This window comes from Panthera uncia, assembly GCF_023721935.1.
Source record: "Panthera uncia isolate 11264 chromosome A1 unlocalized genomic scaffold, Puncia_PCG_1.0 HiC_scaffold_17, whole genome shotgun sequence".
Taxonomy (NCBI): Eukaryota; Metazoa; Chordata; class Mammalia; order Carnivora; family Felidae; genus Panthera; species Panthera uncia.
The window spans coordinates 42,767,074-42,787,936 of record NW_026057577.1 but is presented as its reverse complement, the minus strand read 5'-3'; the positions used below and the strand labels follow the sequence as shown (position 1 = coordinate 42,787,936).

The window sequence follows — 20,863 nt, the reverse complement described above, 5'->3', positions numbered from 1 at the left end:
CTTCTCTCTCTGCCCTTACCCCACTCACACACTATCTCTCAAAAATAAATAAATGTTAAAAAAAATTTTTTTAAAGAAAGAATGTTAGAAAAAAAATGGAGATTTTGATCGTAGGTGAGGGATCAGTGAGAGCTGTACCCTCTCGCAGTATGGCTTAATGCCTGAGTGGAGTGAGATGGCTTGGTATTTCTGTCAGAACAATCACAAATGTCAAGTCCACTGCTTTAGTTTTCCCTTCCACTGCCCCCTTGCCAGCTTTTGTATGTGTCGCCTAAGGGGCAAATTAACAAGCTCAAGGAACCAATCAAGCAGTTTTCTGATACAGAAACAAGGGCTCGTGAAATAATTATCAACGATAATAATTAAAATATAAATATCTTTATATATGCAGAGTGTTACAGCTTCAGAATCTTTTCAGAATCTATAATCACATTGGATTTGAAAACTGACTTTGTGAAACACCTTCCTATTTGAGACTCTAGTGACACTGAAGACTGAGCATGGTGAGATTAACATGGAGATGATCAAGATGATTTGGCAGAAGAGGGGAGACTCTCTCAACAGCTAAGTCCAATAGAAGGGTCTGGAAACCAGAGCTCTTGGATGAGAGTGACTTTTGACCTTCTTGCCAAGAGACCCAGGCAGATTTAAACCCATTTGTAGGTCAATGAGAAATTAAAGGTTAGGAAGGGAACATAATTTGTTGGCTAAGCCAGATGGACTCATTGTTAAAGAAGCAGTATCTATTTCTGCTTTAGCCTCCTGTGCATTACTGCGCAAAGCTTAAATAAGAATCAAAGGAAGCCTCCCTCCCCCACTAAGAAAAGATATACATGAGACTCTTGATTCCAGAAAAATTGTGTGAATTCCCTCTGCAGCTGCAGAAGTGGCGTGAAACAAATATTGCTTTCCATTCTAGCTGTCAAACACGTACCGTATGGATGAGTTAATTATTATGCAAGATGGTACTGAATCACAATGATGTGTAGTGCCTGCTAATGAGAAGTCATAAATCAAAGTCCTTAATGTTAAGCTCAGGCTACCAGACGGAGTTCTTTTGAAATGTCATAAGGACAGCTTCGTGTATGTGCATATATGCGCAATCACTAGCTCTCAGAAAGTTGGCTGCTTCCTGATACCCAGTTAAAATATTCAGCATATAACCCATCTGTCCTTTGTCATGTCTCTGTTTTCCGTAAGTCCCACATATAGCTGAGCTCTTTGCAAAGGTGATGAGAAAGGGTGGGCAGTAAGCAGCCTTAAAATGCCACAAAATGATTCTGGCTCCATGTGTTTATCCCCTGACAGACTCTTTACAGGAAGCAAAGCAACTTGCTGGAGAATGAGAGGTTGTGTTTTGTTTGTTTTCCTAGCCTCAGAGGGTAAGAAAAAGGCTCCCCTATCTATATTCATCATAAATCCTTTATAAATTGGAGGCCAATTTGGAAATATAAAATTCTCCGTGACAAGTGCAAATGTTCCCATCTACCCTAGCAAATCAATTATCAACTTACATATTCTGTGAATTGTTTTAATCTGATTAGTCCCTGGAAAGTATGAAAGAAATTAGCTAACAAAATTTGTTTAGGGAGGGAGAAAACCCTGTAGAAGAGGGAGTTATGTAAGCGAAGGGTGGGCATTTGTTTTCCCATTAATTAATTAATTAATTAATTCATTCATTCATCAATTGTATATTGGTTGAATGCCTACTAAGTATAAGGTTCTTTGAGACATCCTTGGGTAATAGACAGATAGATCTGATTCATTCTCAAAACTCAAGGACTTTATAGCATAGTAGTGTAAACGAAGAGGTAAATAATGATAACATAAGGCAGGATGAAATAAGTGCTTATAAAATATATAAAAGGCATTGCAGGGGAAGCCCCTGGGAAGTAACTGATTCTGGACCAAGAAGTCTGGAGGAAGGAAAGATAACCAACATTTAACAAACACCTAACTCCTGGCTGGCCTCAGTTAAGACATTATCTGCATTATCGAGGAGTAGGATGTATGTGAGTTGACTTTTGGAGGAAGAACAGGACTCTAGAGATCTACAGTAGAGACCCTGATTCTGATGGAACAGTAGAAGTAGCAAGGGCACCGCACATTTGACTAATGGTCCGTGGTCTGGTGTGGCTGGAATGAAGATAGGTACACGCAGTTATTACACCTCATCTAGGTTTGGAAGAGCAGACCCGGCAGAATGGGGCCTTTGGAAATCGTAGGGTGTCTAGCATAAACACCCTGGCCACTTGGAGAGCACAGAGGGAAGGCAAGAGCTGAGAGACTGGCCGAGAAGTCAACTCTAGGGTTAAGGTTGATTCCATAATAGTGGCCTGGTGACCAGAGAACTAGCTACATGTCTTATTTCCCCTGAAAGACTCCAAAGTTTGTGAGGCATTGAAGTGACTGCCATGCAAAAACCCCTAATTGCAAACAAAAGAGAAACAAACAAGAAACAATCCTCATTGGTTGCAATGAATCTTGTATGCTATATTCAGCATACTGTGGGCTTCATATCTAAGTTTTTAAATGTATATATATAATGTTCACAGGTGTCTGGGTGGCTCAGTCAGTTAAGTGTCTGACTCTTGATTTTGGTTCAGGTCATGATCTCATGGTCGTGAGATCAAGCCCTGTATCAAGCTCCATACAGAGCCTGGAGCCTGCTTGGGATTCTCTCTCTCTCTCTCTCTCTCTCTCTCTCTCTCTCTCCTCTCCTCTCCTCTCCTCTCCTCTCTTCTCCTCTCTATCTTCTCTTCTCTTCTCTTCTCTTCTCTTCTCTTCTCTTTCTCCTCTCTCTCTCTCTCCCTCTGCCCCTCCAACTGCTCATGCTCTTTCTCAAAAATAAATATTATATATAATATTGATATATATTTACATATATTATATATACATAGTGTTTAGAAAGCCACAAGCCTGACTGTATCCCTGTTCGGCTTGCTTAGAAGTTCAGAGTCTGGCCTCACCTCTTCTCTGAGTAATCATCTCATCAAAGAGAAAGATGAAAACCTGAAAAGAGATAATATGTACTTGTCACCTCATGCCAAATCAGCAACCAGGTGCTGCTGCTGCTCCCAGACTGAGTTCACCGGAAATGCCACACAGGGCTGCTAAAACATGTGACTAACACACATTTGATGAAGTGTTTACCACAGGCCTACTGAAGCCCTTTCCATTCCTGTCCTTTGGCCATTAATGAAACAGTCAGTGAATCCTGGGTACCTTTGCAGCAGCTGCACTGATGATAAATCTTAGATAGGAAGTGCTTACTACTTGTCACTGCATCTCTTGACCCCTTCCAGGGGAAACTCCTTGATTTGACCCATGGGTTCAAGCTTATGTTTCTCACACTGGGAGGAACTCTAGAAAGAGCCCCTCCCTCAGAACACAGCTGGCTCGGCTGTAGGCCCTCAGAGGACCAGGACTTGTGGTCTGAATCCTTCTTTGGTTTGAATTACTGATCCATATTTAGACTCAGTGCTGTGCTTTGACCTGAATCACAGAATTTCTGAGGAAAAAAAAAAAAAGCCTAGCAAACAATGTAGCATTCAGATCTAGCCTAAACTGGAAATACGTGGGATAGAGTTGTCATTTTTAATGGATTGGTTTTAGAGGTAGGGGAATTAAAAATCATTCTGCAAGGGGTGCCTCAGTGGCTCAGTAGGTTAAGTGTTAACTTCAGCTCAGGTCATGATGTCATGGTTTACGAGTTCAAGGCCTGGCTCAGGCTCTGTGCTGACAAGGCTGGAACCTGCTTCAGATTCTGTGTCTCCCTCTCTCTCTGCCTCTCCCTCACTTATGTGCGTGCACGCTCTCCCTCTCTTTCAAAAATAAACATTAAAAAATTTTTAAAATCATTCTGCAAAATTTAAAAACACAAGGGTTAAGAAGTTATATAAGATACATTTATGTATTTCCCCAGAATGTTATTATTAATACATGTGTGTCCAATTCCAATAATATGTGATGAAACAATTGTCTTGGGAAAAGCTCTCATCTTTCAGTGTAAGTTCATACTCCAATCCCTTGGGGAGACTTTTTTTTAAAAATCCTGAGGCTGGGGTAACAATGGCCAAAATTCTGATTGAATTACTGAATAGGACAATATACCTTGAAAAGATGTCCAAGTGATTCTAGTGTGCAATCTGGACCGGAAACTACTGTTTGATACAGATTGAGGGCAACATAAAGTCCCTTAGTGTCTACAACATGCTAGGTACATTAAATCTTCTCCTCTACTCCTCACAGCCATCTTGTAAGTTAGGAATCCTTTACCTCTTTTAAATAGAGTCAAGTAAGCTCGAGGAATTTTAAGCACTGTGAAAGTTCCAAGGTTATACAGTATTTTGGTTTGTTGAATTTGTCTAACTTTGAGGCAAGGGGCTTTCATTAAGGGTCTGTGAAGCTCTCACAGCTCTCCTCACCAGCCTGAGTCCTCAGCTTGGCACCTCTTGCCCTTCTGAAAATGGAGACTTAACCAATAATCCTGCCCCTTCTTACTGCCTTTCTCATCTCCTCCCCAGATCCCTGTCTCTGTTGGTTTTAAATTGAGGGAATTAAAAAAAGAAAAGAAAAGAAAAGAAAAAAAGGCAACTTTTCCTCCTGGCTTAAGGAAATTTCTCTTAAAATAAGCTGTTTTATCAAGCTACATAAATTAAGTCCCCTTTGGTACTTTTCAATATATATGATAAGGTCATAGGATATAAAATTCTGTGTGCCAGCAATTCAGAAAGGACTCATCTCCAGAATATAAACTCTGAAGGCAAAGATTTGCATAAATTACCATAGTAATATACATATTCAAAGTTCACAGTGTATCAAAAACAGAAAGGAAATAATCTCAATTATGGGAGAGCACTGATTTTTTTCATATTCCTTAAATATTTGATATGCAATTAGGAAGTGCTGGGTTGTGGAGTGGGCACAGCTACTTTTTACTATACTTAACTCTTTGAATGGCAGGTAACAAATCTATCAAAAATGTCATGTTTAGGATCAAGTCCAGTGGAATTCAGCAAAGGTGTGAGGTTGAGAGAAGGGGTTTGATAAGAAATGGGGTTAGGGATGGAGTAGGAGGTAAAAATATTTGTTGTTCTATTTGCTCATAAAAAAAATGCTTTGACATTTTGACATGGGCATTCTGATGAGGGCTATTTCCACAAAATCCGGTCATGTTGGCCTTATCTTCAGTGGGAATGAAACTGATTTGGATATAGCAAAATTTGGAAAGCCAATGAGGGCAAGAGAAAAAAAAAAAGGATGCCAAAGGGAAAGTGAGATGCAAATAAGAATCGTGGGAGGGCCCGGGGAGACCATCTGGTGACGGTGTGCCCAGGTTAGTCAGCCCTGCAGGGCTCCTTGGTGAGCCTGCTCAGGGCAGTTTTCCAAGAAGTGGTCTTCCACAGTAGTGCTCTAATTTTAAGTAGTGCACTAAAATATCTCTTTCCTGACTCGTCAGTCATTTTAGTGACTTCTCAAACCTAACAGTAGTCATGGGAAACCCTGAATTTGTAGCCAGCTGCTCAGAATAGCCCTGGGGACGCCCAAACTGAAGTGAGGCCAGTTTTGTGGAGGACTATGCCCTTAATCTTGAGTCTGGCTAACTCTGGGTAGACATATGTCAGGCTGACTACTCAAAAACTTTTAATTGCTGTGAGTATTTTGTTAAAAAAAAAAAGCCTGGAAACCACTTAGGAACCACCTTGGCCTTTTGACATTTCTCCTCTCATCTGCCTTCTGTTGCTTTCAATATGCTATGGGAAGGAAAACTGTAGAAACAGCCAAATTCATTTGATATTTTAAATTAAAATTAGGTTATAGGATATAACAGACTTTAAGTGAGAACCATCCTAAGTGTTATTATATAAGCAAAAAATATATGAGATTGATGGCATGAAGGCTGTGATATATGGTTGGGCTGTTTATACGTCCTTTTAGTTACACCACGATTCTTGCTCTTGCTTTGGAAATTGATAGTGCAGAAAAGGAAAGGTATTGACAACACTTAGTATGGGTTCTGCCTAAATTTAATGGAATCAGACATTATACACCATGACCCAACTTCTGGTGATAAAATATAATCCTCCCATGATTAATATTGTGTTATTTTTCTAATTTTCTGAATAGTTTCCTTGAATATTTCTTTATGTCTTTTCTCCCTCTTCCTTCCTTCCTTTCTCTTTCTTTCTTTTCCTCCCTTCCTTCTTTCCTTCCTTCCTTCCTTCCTTCCTTTTTTTGTTTTCAAGGAGTGGGTATGTAGGAGGTTGGTTTACAACTGATAATTAAGATAATTATATTAATGAACTGAGTTGCAAAGATAAATGACCAAGCCCGGCCCAATGGTAAATAAGCAAATGAGGCTCCAGAACCCTCCCACTAGAGTAAGGAGTCCTACACTAGGCAAACAATGTCAACTATTTAGAAATAAGTACAGATTAGACTGGAGTTGTATCAGTTTAGACATAGAAGACTTGGCCTTTCCACTCATTTCACAATGCTGAGTGCACATGTATTTGCTCATTGGGAAATTAGAAAATGAGGATAAGTAATAGGTATCAGGGAATACTAAACATATTCACTGAGATTAGAAAGTAGATTTGGAGGCCATATGCATGACAGACCTGAAAACACTAGTAAGGTTCAAGAAAGCCACAGGTATAACTGTTCCTTTTTATTTTATTTTTTTTTAATTTCTTTTAACGTTTATTTATTTTTGAGACAGAGAGAGACAGAGCATGAACGGGGGAGGGGCAGAGAGAGAGGGAGACACAAAACGGGAAGCAGGCTCCAGGCTCTGAGCCATCAGCCCAGAGCCCGACGCGGGGCTCGAACTCACAGTCCTTGAGACCGTGACCTGAGCTGAAGTCGGACGCTTAACCGACTGAGCCACCCAGGCGTCCCAATAACTGTTCCTTTTTAAAGCCTAGAAATCTGTTTTCTAAATCCAATCACCAACAGTCCCACAGACTTGTTTTTAAAAAATAATAATCAGCAATACCACCCAGACACCAAGATGAACATCTACACCTGGAATATAGGCTCTTACCACAATCGCCTTCCCTCAGGTGATACGTGACAGGTATAATTATTGTCCTTCAAAACCAATCTATTCCCCAAAGGCAAGCAACTAATTTCAAAGAAAAGAAGGTTTATTAAAATAGGTGGAAACCAAGAAAATCCTATGAGAAAATACTGGCATTTGCAAAAAGTAGAGTCACACAAAACTGCACAAAAGTAGCTGCCAGGAAGTATATTTTCAAAGTGCAAGAGAAGCAGAACAAATAGCAATCATGTTTATATAGTACCTTTTATCCAAGAGCCCAAGTCTTTTATTTAATCTTTATATTCCCTATATAGGCTGACTGGGGTAAGGCTGCAGCAACTAGAATTTAGCTTCTAGCCTTTAGGTTAGCATTAATATTTACAGAATAGTAATTACCACCTCTGAGTACAGTTGAGGTTAGGTGGGTATCAAAACACAAAGTCATATGGGCTAGGCTCCAGTCTTCAAGACTTTTCTCATTTCCTAGGTCACCAGAAAAAAAAAAAAAAAAGATTATTTTGACCAGACGAGGAGCCCATATTTGCCTTATAGGTCTGGAGAGATATTGGGTCAAATGAAAGATCTTAATGAAGATCTTTAATTCAAAGCTTTACATTTTGTAGCGTGTCTGTATTCTTCATGCAGCTAAGTTTTATCTCAGTTGCCAGCCTGGGGAATTCATTGAGACAAGCCAGAACCAAGTGCAGCAAATGAGTGAATGGAAAAAACCAACAAAGAAGCAAGAAAACCCAGAGGCAGACAATGGTTAATTGGAAACAGAAACAGTAAGAAAAAGTTTGAACTGATGAGCAAATATTTCCCATCGGGTTAGATGACATTTCTCATTCTTTTTAGGTGTCCTGAAAGATGTGCTACGCATTTGTTGTGCTAACTCACTCCCCAAATAAGTTCTCCCCTCCAAAAAGAGAGATACAAACAAAGAAACACACCAAAACCAAACCATCATAGGGTTAGAATGTATTACAGAAACTAACAAATTAACTTCAAGCCACTTTGCCCAACATACATACTAAAACTTTTAATTTCTCTTTATTAATTCTGCTCACATATATCCTCTCCATATTACTGAAAAGCTGGGGGAATTTTATAATAAAGAAAAAAATTTGGTAAAATAGGCATTACCTCCTTAACTAGATTCGAATTGAAAGTATTGATTTATTTTCATCTTAACTGTCTGTTACTATTCTGACCCTTGTCATCAGTTTTCTGTTGGACACATAACTGATAAGTGCCTGGAACTGTGCTGCACTACAAAGACAGAAAATGAATAAGACCTAGTCCTATATACTTCTCTTTCTGTTATGCATGCATTCATTCACTCAACAAATATTACCTGAATACCTAGCATGTGCCAGAGACTGTTCTAGACACATGACACAATAATGCATAAAAAGGACAGAGATTGCTGTTCTTTGGAATTTGCATTCTTGCTGGAGAGACAGACATGATAAATAAGTAGGTTATAAAATAAAAAGGGTTGCAATATGAAATAGAGTGGGGGAGGAAAAGGCCTTGCTGAGAAGGTGATATTATAGTGAAGCTAAAGGAGATGAGGGGAGAACCAGAAGGATATCTGGGAAAGAGACTGCCAGGCAGTAAGAATAGCAGGAGCAAATTCTCCGGGGAAGAGTAATGTCTGGCTTGTTCTAGGCATAGCAAGGAGGCTGTTGTGGCTAGACCAGGCTGCAAGAGGTCAGAGAGGTAGTAAGTCAGTTGCACCGGATATCATAGGCTCTATAAGGGCTTTGGTTTTAATCCAGGAGAGATGGGAAGAGTGACATGATCTGATTTACAGTTTGTAAAGCTCCCTCTATGTTCTGGGAAGATTCTGGGGGCTGGGACAGTGGCAGAAGAAGGGTGACCAGTTAGGCTATAGCGACAATCCAGAGAGGAGAGGATGGTGGCATAAACAACGTGGTGTCATTGTGTTATGGCTTGAATTGTATCCCTCCAAAAATGTTGAAGTTCTAATCCTAAGAACCTGTGAATGTGGCCATATTTAGAATGAGGAGTTTGCAGATGATCAAGTTGAGATGAGGTCATTAAGGTGGGACTTGATCCAATATTACTGTATCTTTATAGAAAGGATAACTTTGGGCACAGAGGGAGACACATACAAAGGAGAGATGATATGAAAAAACAGGGAGCAGATGGCCATCTACAATTATAGTATGCCTGAGGCTACTAGAAACTAGGAGAAGGGTCTGGAACAGATTCACTCTCACAATACTCACTCTCACGGTACCAGTATAAGACCTCCCAATACTCTGATCTGGGACTTAGAGACCCAGAACTGTGACACAATAAATTTCTGTTATTTAGCTAACCAGTCTGTGGACCTGGCTATGGCAGCCCTAGCATGCGAACACACAGTGGAAATGGTGGGGTAGGGGGATTCTGGGTATACAGTTGGTTCTCATTATTCATGGATTCTGTATTTGCAAATTTGGATTCTGTATTTGCAAATTTGCCTACTTACTGAAATGTATTTGTAATCCCAAAATAAATACTCATGGCGCTTTCACAGACACTTGCAGACATAGGCAAAGTGATGAAAAATCTGAGTGGTCTGATTCCCACATATTCCCAGCAGAGATTGTAAAAGGCTATGCTTTGCCTTGTTTCGGTCTTCTCCAGTAAATAATGCTTTTCACAATATATTTAGCACCGTAATTTTCACATTTTGTGCTTTTTATTGGTGATTTTGCTGTTTTAAGTGAGCTCCAAGCATAAAGCTGAAGGGCTAGCTGGTGTTTGTTAAGTACCAAGGGGCTTGTACATGCATCAGATAAGCTCCATTCAGGTATGACTTTGTTGATGTTGGCCATGAGTTCAAAGCTCATGAATCAAGAATAGATATTAAGTAAAAAAGTGTCTTTAAGTGGAAACATACCTAAAACCAAGTGTGTATTGACCAGCAGGCAAAAATGTGGCCTGAGGCTCACAGCAACCTAACCCTGCACTTTCCCTAGGCAGCAACAATTCAGTAGTCGCTAAATGAACATTTTTGGTGATTTCATAGAGCATAACAAACTTGGACAGCAAAAGTAGACAGTATTTTGAAATTAGAGCCAAGATATAACAGCAGTTTCTGAAGCACTGGGTGTCGGCTGTCAGAAAATAAAGAGTTAAGATTAACCCCAACGTTTTTGGCCTGATACACCAAACAGGAGATGGAAGAGACAGTTGAGGGAATAGACTGTTTGTTTACTTCAGTATTTTTGTTTGTTTGTTTGTTGTTTGTTTTTGGAAGGAGCTGTGGATTAGGAGCTATTCATTCTCTAAATGTAAACTTGAGCTTGAGTTGGGTTATCCGTACAAGAAAAATGTTTTTTTTTGTTTTTTGTTTTTGTTTTTTAATTTTTTTTTTAACGTTTATTTTTGAGACAGAGAGAGACAGAGCATGAATGGGGGAGGGGCAGAGAGAGAGGGAGACACAGAATCAGAAGCAGGCTCCAGGCTCTGAGCCATCAGCCCAGAGCCCGACGCTGGGCTCGAACTCACGGACCGCGAGATCGTGACCTGAGCTGAAGTCGGACGCTTAACCGACTGCGCCACCCAGGCGCCCCGAGAAAAATGTTTTAAGGCTGGTTCAGAGCAGCACTGAGAGACTGAGCCAGTAAGATCCAGGGAGAGGAAAGACTCCTTGATGCCCACTGTGCAGTGGTGGGGAGCCTTGGGCTCAGATGTCTGTGCTCTAATCCCAAAACTGTCCCCTTTGAGCTGTGACAGAACTGATTCTATAGTTGATAGGACCCTTGAACAAGATTAAGAAGCCCCGAACAAAAGCTTATCTTTGCTGTTAGTATCAAGCTAAAATTCATATTTAATATGATAGCACCTTCATTTAAGACCATTATATGTTTTTGGATTAAAAAAAAACAAAGAAAATTGCAGAGGAAGAGAATATTTGAAGGTGAAATTTCATTCTAGTTCTAGCACATCTGCAATGGTACCCTGAACGTCATAGAAATGAATTATTTAAAACTGGTGGGAAGACGGTGTTAGACTTTTATCCTCACTCTGGTGGTTTTTTAAAAAATATCAATCTGCTCACCAGATTTCCTGCCTTAAAAAAAATTATATTTAGAGTTCCTCATTGTGTCATAAAAAGCCGAATGTAAATAAATAAGGTTGGAGGAGATAAGCCAGTGACATTCTCCTACAGGAAATACAGCAGCCTGTGGCCATGCCATACTTAGAACAGAAATGCATTTAAAGTCAGGAATGAGAAGATTTTAAGTCAAGTTGAAAGGCACTGCAGTTGGCATAGATATTTGAGTCTTAGCTGCTGGACGTTTAGGAAAAGCCAGGACAAGAGATCCAAGTTCCATACACCAAGGGCCATGCTCCAACTGAGACCCAGGGAACTTGTGGGTCACCACTCACTCACCTGAGAAATATTTCAAAGGCAGTGAAATTTGCAGTGGTGATTTTGGGTTTCTAGAACTATTTGAATCTATTTGGTACCTGTTTCTCTAATAAATTATTTATTTAAAAAATAAATATTTTTAAAATATTTATTTAAATATTTAAATTTAAATTTATATATTTATTATATAAATATAAATATAATATAAATATAAATATATTTATTTAAATATTTATAAAAATTTTTAATAAAAAGAGGTAAGCTCTATTTTTTTTTTTTTACAGCAATGGAGCCACTAAATTCCTACCCTTGACTTTGCAACTGCACACAGTGTTCTCCCTAACAAACTGCAAGTTTAAGCAAATGGGGATCTGGTCAGTTAGTCTACTTACTGACCATGATTTAGACATATTTTCACCATGTGGACAAATCCAAAGAACCATTGCAAACCTCACTGCAGTTCCCAATAGGGTTGTTTACAGCCACCTTACTTTATCACATCTTTTTACAAAATACTCCAATCAATTCAATTTTTTTAATGTTTATTTATTTTTGAGACAGAGACAGAGATGAACAGGGGAGGGGCAGAGAGAGAGAGGGAGACACAGAATCCAAAGCAGGCTCCGAGCTGTCAGCACAGAGCCTGATGCGGGGCTTGAACTCATGGACCATGAGATCATGACCTGAGCCGAAGTTGGATGCTTAACCAACTGAGCCACCCAGGTGCCCCTCCAATTAATTCAGATAGCCCCACGAGGTGTACATTTTCCATGCAGGTTTCACTCACTCATTCAATAAGTATTTCTTAACCAGCCACTCAGTGCCAGGCCTTGGGGTAGGCCCTGGGATGAAAAGGTAAAGACAAGCAAAGTACTTGTCTTTAAGGAACATGGAATTCAGCAGGAAAACAGAGAACTAAATAAACACTTAGAATATATTATAAGACATACGTGTGATAGTGTTTTGAAAGTATACTGCAGAAGCAGCTAAAAGAATCTGGTATTTGAGAAAACATCAGAGAAAATTATGAACAAGCTGAAATTTGAAGGATGAGAGGAAATTGGCTTGATCTGCGTGGTGGTTGGAAGGATGTGATTTCTTATAGAAAGCAGAGCATGTTCAAAGGCCCAGAGGAAGAGAATCCCAGAGGTATGAGAAGTTCAAGAGACTAAAAGAAGTCCAAAAACTAGAAAGACTTGTTAACACTTATAATAATAAAAGGTCAGTATCTGTAATCCAAAATATTGGATGCAGTATAATTATCTGAGGCCCTCTTCAGAGTGCATAACCTCACACTCTCTTCTACCTAAGGTATAAGATAGAAAAATGTTACTTAGGGAAGACAGTCTAGATAGCATAGAATCCAAGTATTCACCTGAGAGGTTACCATTCAATTCTTGGATTGTTAGAGACTACAAGAAATCTATGTGTTCAGATTGTAGTATTTGCCTAGCTTCTCAGAGGGCCTTCACTGATATGCTCTAATGTTTGCCTTCTGTGTTTTGAGGGCACTATAAAAAAGGAGTTTTGTGAGGTCTTTTTAGTACTAGTTGTAAAAAGCCATTGTTGACATAAATCCAATGTGCCTCCATATAAAAGACATTTCCATCAGAATTTATTTCAAAGAAAATTTTCTTTGTCCTGGGGCATTAGTATGGTATTCCCCACCCCCCTATAATGAGAGCTATATAACACACTGTGTTTACTTTTTTCCCCCCAGCTTTGATTTTCACCTTGATTTCCAGGAATTTCAGAACGAAATTTCATCTTAAATATAGTAACAATTTTATCTTTGTGATTTCCATAAGCTTTGTAAATTCTCTGTCAGACACCTTTTATGTGCTCTTTCAGATCTTGCTTCACCTGTTTGAGGTGACTCTTGGCCACTTGTGTCATTGCTCTTGCTAAACACTTCTGCAAGAGCTCTGTTGGACGATCGCCTGTGTTATCAATACAAGAAAGGCATAACCCAGAGTAGCTCACCTGTGGCCAATACCACAGTCTCTTGCCTCCCACACCGAAGCTTCCCTCTTCTACTAAAATGATTCATCCATGTATGTGGAACTTGGACTCCTCTCTCTGGCTTCCCTGAGACTGTATACTTTGCAAGAAAATATTAACATGAAAGCTTTTTCCACCCTAATTCCAGGGAATGAGGGCTAAAACAATTATCCTCTCCTGATTCTTGAGTGTGACTAATTCTGTTTCATTAACCATACTGTATATGTCTTTTATGTGTCCTTCCTCACAGTCTTTTTGAATATTTGTACACTCTATATAAACTTATACATAAGCTCACAGTGAGTTTTGTTTTATATTAATTTTGTAGAACTTTGGAATTTGGTCAAGTTAAAAAGGATATTTTTTTTAAATTTTTTTAATATATGAAATTTATTGTCAAATTGGTTTCCATACAACACCCAGTGCTCATCCTAAAAGGTGCCCTCCTCAATACCCATCACCCACCCTCCCCTCCCTCCCACCCCCCATCAACCCTCAGTTTGTTCTCAGTTTTTAACAGTCTCTTATGAAAAAAGGATATTTTTATTTAATTCCTCTAATAAAACTCCAGTGGAAAATTGAAAGCACAGTCTAATGTGTTTTCAAAAAAGAGATCACTGCCATTTCCTCAACATGACCTGCTAACTTATTGCTATTTTCTCTAAATCTCTATACCTGTCTTTTTAACAGATTAGAATTTGTGTGTAATGAAATTATAAAAAAATTTAACACTTAATCTAAATTTCCCTATAGTTGGTTTAAGAATTTTACTGGGATCACAGCAAACAACTATTGTTTTTTCCTTTTGGTGCAACTGAAGAGCATTTTGTTATGAGAAAGTATTAGAAACTTCAGCTGCAAATCACTTTCATTTAATTTCTTATTTTTTGCTATAAATGTTTTCTGTTTTTTGGTTTTTTGTTTGTTTGTTTGTTTGTTTTTGCACCCATAAGATAAGCACTTGGAGACCAGTAATTTAGAGAATATGTTCTTTTGTCCTTGCTTTTTTTTTTTTGAGAATACTTTATTTCCTATTGTAGAAAGTCACCACTGAATATTACAAAGCTCCCTCCTTTCCCCATTGTTGCTTAGTCATGGCCTATATGCAAAGCAAGCTTGAAATGCTGAAGTGGATTTTTTTTCCTACACAGGTTTTTTTTCCCTTACTATACAATTCTGTTTTTATTCCTTAAACATTTTCCAAGGTTTTTGATGGGTCAATTTTTCAATGAAGAATACTTTTTAAAATACCTATTTTGTGATGGTAACTATGTTAAATAGGGGACACAAACAAATAAGATAGTATTTCTCTGCAAATAATTTATAATCTATTAAGCACTTAAGACAAGTAGATACTTCAGAATGATAAAAAGTTGACTATAAATAGTGCCATAGCAGCAATATACGTAACAACATTAAACTTTTTTTGGGGGGGAGGAAGAATAGAACCATTAATTGCAGACTGTGGCAGTCTGAAATAATTTTATATCTTCTTTTGGGATATTAACAAAGAAAATGCTTGCTTCTCTATAGTTCTTTGGATTATCCATTCAAAATATAAATTGTACTATTGTACAGTAATAGATTACTATGACTCTACTTATATGAGGTACTTAGAATAGTCAAATTCTGGCAACAGTAGTTGCCAGAGGCTGAGGAGAGAAAAGAATAGGAAGTTATTATTTAAAGGGCATAGAGTTTCAGTTTTGCAAGATGAACGGTTTTGGAGATGGATGGTAGTGATGGTTGCGACAACACTAAGAATGTATTTATTACCACTAACTTTACACTTAAAAAATGGTTAGGGTTGTAAATTTTGCTATGTATATTTCACTACAATAAAAATTTAGAAAAAAATTGATAAGATTTACTGTCTTCAGTACTAGAGAAAAAAAGATTAATGAATTCACAGTTTAAGTTTTTTTTAACGTTTTTTATTTATTTTTGAGACAGAGAGAGACAGAGCATGAATGGGGGAGGGGCAGAGAGAGAGGGAGACACAGAATCAGAAGCAGGCTCCAGGCTCTGAGCCATCAGCCCAAAGCCTGACTCGGGGCTCGAACTCACAGACCGCGAGATCGTGACCTGAGCTGAAGTCGGACGCTTAACTGACTGAGCCACCCAGGCGCCCCTGAATTCACAGTTCAATACAGAAGAAAAAAACGTAATCAAATAACAAGAGCCTGCTAGGTTCCTTATGTGATCTGTAGAAAATATTAGGGTAGTGTGGATGCAGAGATAAGGGTGTGAGTAGTACTGTCCCTTGGGCTTGGAAAATGGGGTGGATAGGAAAGGGGGGAGCAGTATCTTCAAAAGCTTCATAGAAGAGTCAAAATATTGGACTTGGTGGTCAATGAGCTGTGACGTGTAAAAGAAATCAAAAACAGTGCTCAGACTTCTATATCAGATAACCGGGGGATCTGAATTTACTATCCATTAACTGGCATAGTAAATGATGGCATAAATAAAATGTCCGGCAGATTGTCAAAAGAGTGGGTACTCAATAATTATTTGTTGAATGAATAAGAAAATTCTAATAATAATGATCATACAATTGTGGATGAATACAAATGAGTAAGTAAGGATTGGTTTATGGATGGACATGGGTTTTGACAGACCTACATGGTGTAGAGGCAGTAGGCTGTGAAAAAGGTATGCAAAGCAGGTGTGACATCAAAGGAAAAACTGACAAAGGTTGGAAAGTTTAGGCTGTGTTGTAGAAACAGTGAATAGATCATTTGGACTCTAGGATAGTGAGAAGAAACTATAAAGACATAGCGGATCCATAAATGTGGTGTGTCTGAAAGTCAGGCTGAAGAAACTTTAATTAATTAAGTAGGTGATGCTAAGTCAAGAATTTTGGGCAGGGGTCTTCCAGTGATCTTTAGGATCCTATTCCTTTGGAAGACTCTGATAGCAGCAGTGGGATAGGATAGCTTGAGACAGGAAGAAATCTAAAGGGAGAAAGATCAGTTAGAAAGGCTACTATGAGGGTAGAGGGAAAAAAAAATTAGAAGAAGCAATGATGGTCACAGAAGGAATGGAAAGGCAGAAGCAGAATCAAAAGATATTCAGGAAAAATTAATATTCAAGATCAAGTTCTAGATTAGGATGGTTGGAAGTTAGAACTGGATTCAGGGTGGACCGTGGGTGACAGAGTGTTGTGGTCTCAGTGAGAAGAAATAATGACGTCAGGCAGGTGAGCAATTTCAGGCAGAAATCATTGATTCTGAGGCACCAGCAGGATATCCAGGTGAAGAAATATTTTGGGCACCTGGAAATGCAACACAGCAGCTTAAAAGAGACTGGAGCCAGAAATGTAAACTTGGGAGCCATCTGGTGTAAGTGATAAATGATGTGTGTGAGTGGATAAGATAGGCAAGGAAACTAAAAATGAGCCCAACTGAACAAACCATGGGGGTACACTTACCCTTGGCTGAGTGAGGGAAATCTTGGAAGTAGAAAGGGAAGCAGTCCTAGAGTGAGACAAGAAGAATCTGGAAAATATTCCTCCCCTCCCCCACCCCAAAAAAGGAAACAGAGCTTCAAAAACGAAGAGTGAGTTAAGAGTCAAATAAGGAGTTTGAGGAAGAGGAAGACTGATGTATCGCAGGTAGTCGTTGACAGGTGAGGAAGCCTTGGTGGGGGAAAAGCTGGTTTGACTGGAGTAAGTGGGGGAAGGTGTGGAATAGGGCGTATGGACACTGAACTTCTCTACATCATTTCTGATACTAGAGTCAGGAGTATAGAGAGCTTGGGCTCCCGGCCTTATTGCCATTTGGTTTTAATGAACTCAATTCTTGAGGGTGCAAACAGCATTTGGGATCCTGAAGTTTGAAACGTGATTCAGGAACGCTTCCTGCCTGGGACTACTGGGTCTCAAGATTTCCTGGAGGAAATAATCAAAGTTAAAATGACCATTTTGCACAACAGTATGTGTGCTGGAGCTGTGTGTGACCATTAACTAGATATCGCCACACTCTTAATTGAACCAGCCTTTCTGTCACTGATTTGAAATGGTACTTTCATCATAAACTAAATCCCCATATGGATTTGTGCCATGTTTGGACTCTCTGTTTCCTTCCATTCTGTACCAAACCTACTGGTATTTAATTGGGATTACCTTTAATTTAAGAATTAATTTGAGAAGAACTGGCATTTTTACAATATTCAGTCTACTAAAAAGAAGAGTACTTAGGCCTTCTTTTATGTGCCTCAGTGGAGGATCATTACTTTTTCATATAATCCCAAACTTTCCCTTTTCAGTTTATAGCTATATATTTCCTTTTTGCGATGCTATTGTAAACGTATCATTTCTTGCATTGTGTGTGTGTTTATGTGTGTAAATAGAAAAGATGTCGGTGTTTTCTCGTATGAAAATTAAAATGTAAAAGAAATAATCTAAAGTAAGTTGAAGATTTTAATAGCATCCAACCTTCATTGAGCTAATACACATGTAAAAAAAATCACTTTTGGGTGCCTGGGTGGCTCAGTCAGTTGGGCGTCCAACTTTGACTCAGGTCATGATCTCACAGTCTGTGGGTTCGAGCCCTGTGTCGGGCTCTGTGCTGACAGCTGAGAGCCTGGAGCCTGCTTCAGATTCTGTGTCTCCCTCTCTCTGTCCCTTCCCCACTCATGCTCTGTCTCTCTCTGTCTCAAAAATAAATAAAAACATTTAAAAAAATTTAAAAAAATCACTTTGGATTATACTATCATTTAAAACAGAAAAAAAATACAGTTTATTTCACTTTTAAAGAAAATATTTCTGAGATAGAGAGAGTGCACACTCAAGCAGGGGAGAAGGGCAGAGGCGGGAGTGGGGGGAGATAGAGGGACAGAGAGAGAGAGAGAGAGAGAGAGAGAGAGAGAGACAGAGAGAGACAGAGAGAGACAGAGAGAGAGACCCAAGCAGTCTCCACACTAGCACAGAGCCCAACGTGGGGGACAATCCCATGACCCTGGGATCACAAACTGAGCTGAAATCAAGAGTGGGATGCTCAACCCAGGTGCTCCAGTTTATTTCACTTTTGTACAGCTAATGCTTCCTTGCAGAAGACAAGCCGTATTTTCAGTTAAAATATGGTATCTGTTCAGTCCTGGTACCAGCAGCGGGAGCTCCATTTTCCTCCCAATACCACGCAAAGCTCTAGCGAGATTCTGGCTCTTTCCACAAGAAAGCAACTCTGCTCAGACCTGCTGCTTGAATCCATGACCGTGACCATCAGCTCTTCCATGTCTCCTCCCAAGGTGCTGGTAGAAGAAGCTGAAGGAAGCTGCACCCAAGGGCACACGCTCTCCACTGCAAACCATACTCACCACAGACAGGGGTTTTCATAGAGACGGTGTAGCCATGGGTCAGAACATGCTTTGGTTTTATCTCTGCATTTATCTCAGTCCTTCAAAACTTTTCAACTTGAAGAAAAACTGAAAACTATTTAACAAATCTAGACAAGGGGTCAGCAAGCTTTTGCTGTCAACAGCCAGATAGAAAAGGTTTCAGGCTTTGTGGGTCATATGGTTTCTGTTAAAACAACTTAATTAACTCTGCTGTTGCAGTGTGAAAGCCATCACAGGCAATAAGAAAATGAGCATGGCTATGTTTAAAAAACTATTTACAAAACAAGCATTGCGCCAGATTTGACCTATGGTTCTCAGTTTCCTAATCCCTATATTAGACCAGTAAACTTCCAAACTATTCATTGTTTATATTAAAAAAAAAAAATCAAAAGTCTCCATGGAACTAGGCATGACAGGATGCAAAGCACTGGAAGGTACAAAATGTAGAAAAATCACCAAAATGACTTCTTCTCAATCCCTAAACAACAGCTCTTAGCATAGCTAGTACATGTCTGCTTTATGAAGCATGAGGGAGATCACAGTATACAATAAGTACACATATTACATTGCAGTGTGGTCAGTGCTTTGAGGAAGAAGAGAAAGTTGAATGAAAACACCATTATGATTAGTGATGGGAGTATTTGCTCCTACTTACCAATCCTGTACCGCATTGAAGGATTCTTCATTTGTGATGTCATACATCAAAATAAAGCCCATGGCTCCACGATAATAGGCTGTGGTGATAGTTCTGTATCTTTCCTGGCCTGCTGTGTCCTAAAAAATAACAATAATGATCTCTCAAAAAATAAGGCAATAAATGTTTTAGGAAGTGATTAATTATTCCAAAAACAGTCATAATAGAGTCTAAATTGTGCTTGCAATGTATAACTATATATCTTTTTAGTCTTGTTTTCCCTAATGATTTCCAGATAGCAGCTCTACAACATTATGAAAAATTATTTTTTTGGTAGAGATCTAGCTCAAAATACCCCTTCTACATATGTTCACTCTATTAAACAGAAGATCACTATAGAAAATAAAAGAAAAAGAAAGATTATACATATCAGAACCCTGTAGCTTTTTGTATAGTTTAAAACCAGAAGAGTTCATTAGCTCCATCATTATGTATTTATAATCTAAGCAGAGGCCACTGTGGGGGGAAAATAATTTTATGAAAATTCCCTGCTTTTAAAAGCATACAGTTTAATCTCAGCTTATTCAACTGTAAAATGAGAATAAAAATATATGCTTCCTGTGGATGTTTGAGTCAAGAGATTTGGGGTTTCTGTCTTCCTGTTACACGACTAGGGGAATGTGGACAAGCCACTTAACCTCTCTAAAGTCTAGCATGTTTGTTAGGATCATGTAAAACAGTATATGTGAAGTGCTTCACACAAAACCTGGCATACGAATAGTGGTCAACAGATGCCAAGTACTGGCTGTTGTTTTTGATGGCTGGGGAGTCAAGGCTAGCCCAAGAAGGGAGATAGCAGCTTACAAATACAGGGGTTCAGGGCCTGCAGAAGAGATGGCATGCTATGGTGAAACCTGGGAATCAGGCAGATACATCAGTGAAGTCACCTGTATATGTCATGTATACTTTAGTGTAGCTCAAGAAATAATTCCTCAATTCAACTGTTTCTTGCCCCTTTGTCTTCATAGGATCTAGGCTATCGCTTATGACACCACGCTCCCAGGTTTTCTCCTTCACTGCCTTCCCGGGAGATCAGGCTCTGATTTCTCTTTGCTAGTACTGTAGGTGCTGAGCACTTTGGAAAGAAATGTTATCTTCCTTCTGACTTCAGTCTGGATCATCTTTCTCTTCTTCTCCCAGGAATGTCTCCATTGCACATGGAGTATAACCCAGGTCGCCCTAATAGCCCTTGTAGGGAAAGCTGATGTGTTGGATGACACAAGAATAGGATCCTTTGTCATCAAAATGAAACAAACATCTGAGTGTCACTACAGGGATGGGCTCATGTTGGAAATGCTATTCCTCACCCACAGGTATTCTCCTGTTTAGATGCTTACACCCCACCATAGACTAACCCTAAGAAACATGACCCTGCTTACAATTTTCTCCTAGT

At 39.1% G+C, this 20,863-nt stretch overlaps 1 protein-coding gene across 3 annotated transcripts in view; it reads right to left on the bottom strand.

The window, feature by feature from the left end:
* RAB3C (RAB3C, member RAS oncogene family) overlaps positions 1-20,863 on the bottom strand; it is a 301,875-nt gene that overhangs the window by 131,659 nt on the left and 149,353 nt on the right. For all 3 annotated transcript variants that reach the window (XM_049649503.1, XM_049649502.1, XM_049649501.1), the window contains exon 3: positions 19,432-19,550. In XM_049649503.1, the coding sequence (XP_049505460.1) occupies positions 19,432-19,550 (119 nt within the window). The remainder of the gene's footprint in view (positions 1-19,431; positions 19,551-20,863) is intronic.